The sequence below is a fragment of the Triticum aestivum genome, chromosome 7B (genome assembly GCF_018294505.1).
Source record: "Triticum aestivum cultivar Chinese Spring chromosome 7B, IWGSC CS RefSeq v2.1, whole genome shotgun sequence".
NCBI lineage: Eukaryota > Viridiplantae > Streptophyta > Magnoliopsida > Poales > Poaceae > Triticum > Triticum aestivum.
The window spans coordinates 524,484,186-524,492,657 of record NC_057813.1 but is presented as its reverse complement, the minus strand read 5'-3'; the positions used below and the strand labels follow the sequence as shown (position 1 = coordinate 524,492,657).

General features: G+C 45.8%; 1 protein-coding gene across 2 annotated transcripts; it reads left to right on the top strand.

Moving 5' to 3' along the window:
• Positions 1-957: 957 nt before the first annotated feature.
• LOC123160599 (MLO-like protein 13) lies at positions 958-8,045 on the top strand. 2 transcript variants are annotated; one of them, XM_044578408.1, is made up of 15 exons: positions 958-1,422; positions 2,322-2,379; positions 2,698-2,855; positions 3,132-3,248; positions 3,323-3,377; positions 4,742-4,875; positions 5,534-5,620; positions 5,715-5,789; positions 5,905-5,993; positions 6,070-6,119; positions 6,421-6,461; positions 6,613-6,825; positions 6,919-6,986; positions 7,101-7,161; positions 7,272-8,045. In XM_044578408.1, exons 1-15 carry the CDS (start codon positions 1,312-1,314, stop codon positions 7,560-7,562), a joined length of 1,608 nt encoding a protein of 535 aa, XP_044434343.1. In that variant the 5' UTR covers positions 958-1,311; the 3' UTR covers positions 7,563-8,045. The 2 variants fall into 2 exon arrangements, with proteins under 2 accessions (XP_044434343.1, XP_044434344.1); XM_044578409.1 differs by lacking the exon at positions 5,534-5,620 and having other exon boundaries at positions 7,272-7,978.
• The last annotated feature ends 427 nt before the right edge of the window (positions 8,046-8,472 follow it).

Below are 8,472 nucleotides of genomic sequence, written 5' to 3'. Positions count from 1 at the left end.
CCTTATTGCGCACAAAAAAATGAATACTACCCCTACTAGCTGGGACCCAGTATAGTGGGCCTACTAATTTGACGGGGACGGAAGGCTTTGTCAACTTAGTCAATATGCACGATTCTAGCTCGAGTGACCGCACGATGTCCATCCAACGGCCGTAGTGCTTCTTCAACCTCTGGTCTTCTTGCTCCAGCCGCCGGTCGTGCCGCCTGCTCCTCCCTCCCGTGGCCGGCTGTGCTACCGCGGAGGCCTCACCGCCCCCATACTACTCCCACCGCTGGCTAGGCCATCCCTCCACTCCACTCACCCACACCCCCTGTTATTCTGCGGCGATGGCAGCGCAGCCGAACCAGTGAACCCTCGTACTCCTCTCCGCGTGGGCATCCACTGCCGCGTCTTCCCCGGCTCCGTGTCGTCCCCTTCCTAGGCCTCTCCATTAACCAAACTCGCATGTGGTAAAACTTCAATCATGGAGAAGATCCATTGTTTTGCACTCGGTTCGGTTGTTGCATACATGTGCTCAACGAGTTCTTCATCAGCTAATGCCCAGACACACCTCGACATGGAACATTGGAGTAAATAGTGTCTCCACGAGTCCTTCACACCACACAACTGACAGCGATCGAAATCAGACATCTTTCTCTTGTGGCGGACATCTTCAAAGGGTATTGAGTGATGCGCTAGCCTCCACAGAAAATTGCGAACCTTTCTTGGAAGGTCAACTTTCTACAAAGAACTCCATGACTTCTCCTCTACAGTATGATCTGAAGGACCTGGTGCACCTTCCAACCAATTCTCTCTTCTGACCACAGAGAAACTCCCGTATCCCTTAATTTCGCCGCTCCCCTCCGCGGGCCGTGCTCTGTGCGGCGGCTCGTTTATGGTGGGCCGGGCCATGCCGGCCCATGGTATGCCTCATGACCCAGCGGATACGCGCAGGCGTGGTTCGTTCTGCCACCGGAAGGAATGGACCGTCCGTCAGCCGGCAGCTTGGCGCCTCGGGGCACGAGAAGACCGGCGGCCGAAGCAAAGCATCCCCCGTCCGTCCCCTTCCCCACGCGCGCACAGCGTGCTAGCCAGGAGCAAGCACGGCACTAGCCACTAGCTAGAGCGCACGAGCGCGGGGATGGAATCCAGCCGGTGGCCGCGGTCGGCAAGGCAGCGCAGCGACAGGCCGATTCCTTCCTTGCCGCTCCCGCCGCCGCTCGCCTTGCCCCCACCCCCCTTTAACCGCACGCCACCTTACCCGAACCCAGCCATGGTTGCCAAGCCGCCTCCGCAGCAGCAGCAGCAGAAGAAGAAGATCGAGGCGGAGGCATGGACGACGCGTCCCTCGAGCACACGCCCACCTGGGTCGTGGCCGCCGTCTGCTTCGTCATCGTCTCCGTCTCCCTCGCCGCCGAGCGCTTCCTCCACTACCTCGGCAAGGCACGCTTCCCCCTCCGACACTTAATATTTTTTTTACATTCCGCGGACAAGTCAGTACTATATGCTCTTGCGCTCGTTGGTTGCTTGATTCGACCGTGGAATCAGGGAAAATGTAGTACAGTACCATACCTGGCAATTCCGGGTGAACTCTGAACTGTGGGGGGTTTGGGTGAAGAAGTTTTGGTCTCCGTGGCAAAACGAAATTGCTGGGGTTAGGGCCCCTATTCCTTTCTGGCATTCGATTTGCGAGCTCGGGTGAATTTTTTGGCGCAATTTACTCTCCCCTAATCCTCTCTATGCTGCAACTTTTGGCACTGTACTTAGAATGACCAGTTACATGTCTATGAGCAAAATGTACTCCGTTATTAGCTTCACATATTCATGTTCCACAATTCTACGAGAAACACTCCTTCGCTAGCATCATCAAACAAGTGCAGTTCCCCGCTAGGTAGTTTGCTGGTGTAATACTTTCCATGGTCCGTGACATTTCTCTTTTTGCAGAACAGTTTCATTGTCAGCTATCCCTGAGTGTTGACTGGCTCAAATTAGCTTCACCAACTTTCTTCCTGGTTGTCTTCCTGTCGGTTATATCATCTGGGATAGTGCTGAAATCATGTTATTGCTCTTTTCTGTTACTTGATTGCTCAGTCTTCTTTGCATTTAGGACTTCTAAGGGTGCTACCATCTCGTATTATTTTATTGAAACCATAATAATGATAAACTTTCATCTTGCACATTCCAAAAAGCAGGCAATCCATGTTAAGGTCTTGACACAGGATTTAATACTCAACAACATTTTTTTTCCTTTAACTTGCTTTTGAAGTCAGTAGTCAACAATGCTAAGAAGAGATGCCAATGATTACCCCATCCTACTTATGCTTTCTTCTACAACCGTGCAGGCATTAAAGCATAAGCAGCAGAAAACATTGTATTCGGCCCTACAGAGACTAAAAGAAGGTAACATTCAGGAATATTGTTGTGTGAACTTATCAATTGGCATCTCAGCATGCCTTATTAATCGGACCATTCAGATTCATTTGTTATTAGTAACTGTATGCTAAATACATGCTATATCTATTATAAAACTTAAATAGTTTATTGTAATATGTTTTTTCGGCAAATATGTACATGGTTGAAGAGCTTTGACTTCAGAAAATGGTACATAGGAAACACGACAAAGGGTTGGCAAATATTTTGCTCACTTACTATATGATATTGATTTCTTCTTCTTCTTGTTCCTCTGTGTCTTATCTGGTTCAATGACTACATATGCAGAGCTAATGCTTCTTGGATTCATTTCCTTCATCCTGAGTCTCTCACAGAGTTTTATTGTTCACATTTGCATTCCGGAAACCGCTACACGTTTCATGCTTCCATGCAAGAGAGAGAATCACAAAGTTATAGAAGAAGGTGGCATAGTTTGCAAGAAAAAGGTTAGGAAATACCATATTCGCAAAAATGTTGAGCCATCATTGTCCTGGAACTGAAACCTGATTGTATCTTCGAACTGGATGTCTTATTGTTGGGCACCTATTTTATGAGATACAGATCCTTCTATATTGGGTAGAAACGCCTCGTGTTATTTGTCTGTCACTGTGTCACAGGAAGCAATGTAAAGTGGCGTTCCTTAAAAGGGAAGCAGTTGAAGTGTATTATGCAGAAATGTATTCTAGAACGATCATTATAAAGATAGGCTTGCTCTGTTTCAGGGTGATGTCCCCTTTCTATCACTGGAGGCATTGCATCAGCTGCACATATTCATATTTGTACTTGGCTTGGTCCATGTGGTTTTCTGTGCTACAACAATATTGCTTGGTGGAGCGAAGGTACGTCTTCAAATAAAAAGTTAGGTATGACCATGTTTGTGCACGACAAACTTACTCCCGCTAAATTTTTCCAGATAAGAAGATGGAAGCATTGGGAGAATGGAATTCACCGAGATATACAACAGAAATGTGCGTTATTGCCCTATCTTTTTTGTTTACTGGATTGATTTTTGTAAGTACTTGATGTGGGCTTCCTAGGTGACATTATATAATGTAGTTATATATTGGGACATATAATCAAATATGAAGAAATATGACATACTAAAGAGAGAGTCGGTCATGATTCGTGATTGTTATCCATACTCACTGTTAATTTAAAAATGCAATTATATTCTTTATACACATGTTGCTTCATCACCAACCCCACCCCTAGCGTTCTCATGCTTCTACGCAGTTCTTCAAGTTGTTTGTACTGGTTCTTGCCTGTGATCTTTCTGAGCTTCAAGAAATGTTAAAATTAAATAAGCATTGGAAGGCTGGTATTTGCTACCCCCTCTATAAAGAAATATAAGAGCGTTTAGATCACTACTCTAGTGATCTAAACACTCTTATATTTCTTTACGGAGGGAGTGCATTATTTGCATCCGATCAAACACCTTTTCAAGTTTTCTTGAATTATTGTTCTGCAGATTCTGTTGTCTTTGTACTAGAAATTTTTGAATGGGTGTGTGCAGTTACAGTCAGAAGTTGTCCTGTCCAGAGTCTCCAGATACATAATTTCACAGTCCGACACAAATGAGTTTCACTTTTTTTAACAATACAAATAAGGACTTGCATGGATAAAAGAGTACACAATAGCTACTATATCACTCACAAATTACACACGATGCGTTTGTATTCCTCGTAAACACTTCAAGAAAACCCCTTGCTCATGCAAGAGTTGATTGTCGAATGTCGATACTTATTTTAAATCTTTGTTTTCACAAGGTTAAATAAAAAATGCAGAAAATATATGTAAACACTTGCCCTCTCTGCCGGTCAGAGCAATACCAAATTTACAGGTAAATTCCATAACTTATAATGTTGAATAGGAAGCCCATCAAAATTATTTAGATCCTTAAACATTCATAACATATTGGGGCCATATGCCCATATACCTACACATAATTTATCCCTGAAAAAAATCTCACATATTGGGGTTGCCCAGGCGTTCTGCGCATCCCTATGGCTCTACTAGATATGCCCCATGTGTCCACATTTTGACGATCGGTCAAATTCTGCAACAGTTATGCGATTTGTTGTCTGTTCTGTTGGTTTCGCACCACAACATGAGCAACAACTGACATGGCAGAATAAGTGAATACTTCGCAGTTGGATGGAAACCGAGTCTCCTAATTTGCACTGGCTCCTAATGGCGTCAATGCATTATAATTCTGCCTGTTCCATTGGCCCTTTCCCCCATCATTTATGCTGTAAAGGGTCCGTTTGTGTTTTTACTTAATAGGCGTTAAAGATTTCTGGCTCAATGTTTTGTTTTCTTTCTGGAGAAACAGATGCAGAACTACAAACAGATATTGTAGGAAACGTTACACCATTGCATGTTGTGCTACGCCATAATCACCAGGGTGAATTGGTCAGTGAGCGAACCGGGGGATTTTGGAAGCAGTTGGCTGTTGTGAGCTGGATAGTAAGTCGTCTGCCAATCCTGTTATATTGCTCAATTCAGTTATCTAGAATGGTCTATCTGCATCTTGATTGCGTGCATGCATTTATCCAAATTATTATCTATATGTAACATAAGGATTCACTATGGTAAACATGTTTATCACATTGCATGCAGTAGCCTCGACGAAATTGCATGCTTCACTGCTTCTCATTAGCATAACATGCAAAAGTAAATTTGACCAAGGTTTTTAAGGTGGTAAGGCTTCATAAGGCGATGTACCCCCACCTTACCGCCTAAGCGACACATAAGTGCCTAAGACCGACAAAATGCTAGGGAACTGCCAGGGCGCCTTACTGCCTAAGCGACGCCTTAGGCGTTGCTTATGGATGCCTTAAAAACGTGGAATTAGACAGAACTGTCAAATTTTATTAACTGACACTGGATGAAAATTATAGGAAATCACATTGTCATATTTACTTTTCATGCTGCTTAGGTAGATTATCGTAGTTGTCTACCAATGAATGCTCTATCATTTATTAGTCTGGGGAAAATGAATCAGCAGCTGGGTTTAGGTCCTGAACACACACTGTCCTCAAAATATGGCAAGCATGCGCACAAGACTGCAGTACGACATGATCATTCATTGATTCAAGGTGCTCCTGCTGTATGATTTTTTCAGTTGATCAATCAATTTCCAGAAAACATCCATTTGTCATTTACCATAATGAATTGCTCCCAGTCGCACAGTATGTATACAGTTATTGCGGTAATATTTATTTGAACCGTGTTCGTTTCATGTGTCACTATGTCTGTTAGTCTATCTTCGACTTGACCATAAAGGTTTGATTCACTCAATGCAGATTGCGTTCTCGAAGCAATTTCATGATTCTGTGGGTAAATCAGATTATGAAGCGCTTAGATCAGCGTTCGTCTTAGTAAGATATATTACTTACTTTAACTCTTGCATATTTTTCTCATGCATTTCTCCGTACTGCTATTGAAGGCTTGAAGCTAATAGGGTATTTTCTCCCTTTCTTCCATTTAATTCAGATACACTACCCAAGGCACCCAAACTTTGATTTCCACAAGTACATGACCCGTGCCCTTGAGCATGACTTTAAGAGGGTTGTTGGTATCAGGTTGGTATTTTTGTAGAGAAGTTCTAACTTTGACTTGAATATATACGTGCCTTTAATATTAGTAACTTTGATGCAGCTGGTACCTGTGGCTTTTTGTTATCCTTTTCCTTTTGCTGAATATAAATGGTAAGTCTGACTGAACCACTGAACACATGTCCCTATAGTTTGTTAGATATGCAGTGCAGCTATAATCCCCGGTAACTGTACTTATTTTTCCACTACATGTTGTCATTTAAACTCTTAACCAGTCGAATCTGACGAATACCCTTTACCAAGCACTTGACTGTTGATTAAATTTTAAGCATGCTTCATATCAGTTATCTTAAGGTTTCATATATCGGCATCAGTCCATTTGTTGATCAGGATATGCATTTGATAGGTTTCTGTTCTGCATGTTCTTTATAATTTTATTTGCCACCAAATGCAGGATGGCACACATACTTCTGGTTAGCTTTCTTGCCTCTATTTGTAAGTATTCCTCTGCTACACTGCCTCTGTTCATCCAAATATCCTATTCTGTACTGTACTTCTCAATTCTGATCACGCCTATGTTAGTTGTTATGCTTATTTAGTACTCTATCTGATTGAGGACAATTCTTAACAATGGGGTAAATTGCAGCTCCTGCTTGTTGTTGGTGCAAAGCTACAGCACATTATTACTCGATTAGCTCAAGATGCAGCAGCATCATTAGCAGATGAAACAAACCAAGTCCCGAATATAAAACCATCCAAGGAGCATTTCTGGTTTGGGAAACCTTCAATTGTCCTTCATTTGATCCATTTCATCCTATTCCAGAACGCCTTCGAGATTGGTTTTTTCTTCTGGGTCTTGGTATAATCCGTCTCACGCTTTCACCTAGGCATTTCAAATGTTTGTATCATTAGGTCCTGCTGGAGCTAACTAACAAAGTCATCACCTCCACAGGTAACATATGGGTTCGATTCCTGCATCATGGAGAAGAAGGCTTACGCCATTTCCAGGCTTGTTATTGGGTCAGTAAAATTCAGGGTTACCATTTGTTCTCATGGATATCTCGGGGTCCTCTCATACATGAGTTATAATTACTTTTTGCGTTTTAAGAATGATTTCTGTGCTCCTTTTTGCAGTCTGATCATCCAGGTGGTGTGCAGCTACATCACCCTGCCATTATACGCCATCGTCACCCACGTAAACTCCCTGAAATATCCGGCCCCCCTGCTTCCACAGTTTAAAAAATCAGATTTTTTTGAGTAACTTTAAAATATCAGATATATGACACACTGATTCTGTTGGGCCAGATGGGCGGAGACATCAAGCTGCAAGCGCTAGGGTCGGGCCTCCATGAGTCCGTCGCGAAGTGGGCCACGGGTGCCCGAAGCCGGAAGAAGGGCAGCTCGGAGACGAGCCTCCGGAACTCGCTCACCTTGAAGAATACTGGCGCCACCAATCCCGTCACCGGCAGCAACGAGATCACCGTGGCACGGGCGCCCAACGAGCGCTTCGGCAGCTCGCGCAACATGCTGACGCCGGAGGCAGTTCCCGACCTGGACGAAATCGTGTCTGTCGTGGACGTCGACAGCCGGAGGTGAGCAGCCAGGCCAGACGCCTCGCCGGCATGCCCTGCCGGTGCCAGCCAAGGCAGGGGAAAGACGGCACGCCGAGATGCTGCTTGTGTCCGCCGGGGCTCTGTGCATCTGGGCCGGGAGGGAGGAGGTACCGCCTGGTTGCGCAGGCAGGCGCGCTCGTCTCGTTCACGCTGACGGACACTACGCACTGCAATGTCACGGCTTCCCTGTAAACGGTACGAGCGGACAGGATGCGTCTCCGGCCGGCTGTCGCGACATGTCATGTGAGAACATGCTACAAAGGTCGTTGGCCTCCCTCGTCGTTTCTGCGTGATCGCTCCGTCGCTAGCGCTCGAAGCAGATGCTGCTCATGAGTCATGAGTGAGTGAATGATTTACAGACAAAACCGTTTTCTTTTGTCCTGATCAGACACTCACGTCGTCCGTGCGGCACAGCAGCCCAGCCCTTCCGCCTTTCCCACGAATGACTGACTACGCTATTCTTCTATCGCGTAGCTCCTCGCATGCATGCATGCACCTGCAGAGCAAAGTAGCAGCCGATGGACGTACGGCGCGTTCTCTCGATACGTCCGTCCATCGACCGTGTTTGGACAGGGCCGGGCCGAGGTGCCTTCACGTTGCCGGCCGGCGCTGTGGGACCGACAACCTACGCCGTCGACCGCCGTGACGGACACAGGTGCACTGTACCGGCGACGCGGGACAGTTCGAAACTACTCGTGGTAGTAGAGCCGTCGCCCAAGTCCGCATGCATGGGCCGCGAGCCCCGGTACGCGCGCGCGACGCACAATCCGGCCCGCCCGTGGTTTCAGCGAAATAGTGAGCGTTATTATTTACGCACGCACGTTGCAAATTCTCTTGCCAATTATTGCCGACTCGACGTCGCGCCGGCGTTGGCGTGCGCGCGCAGACAAGGC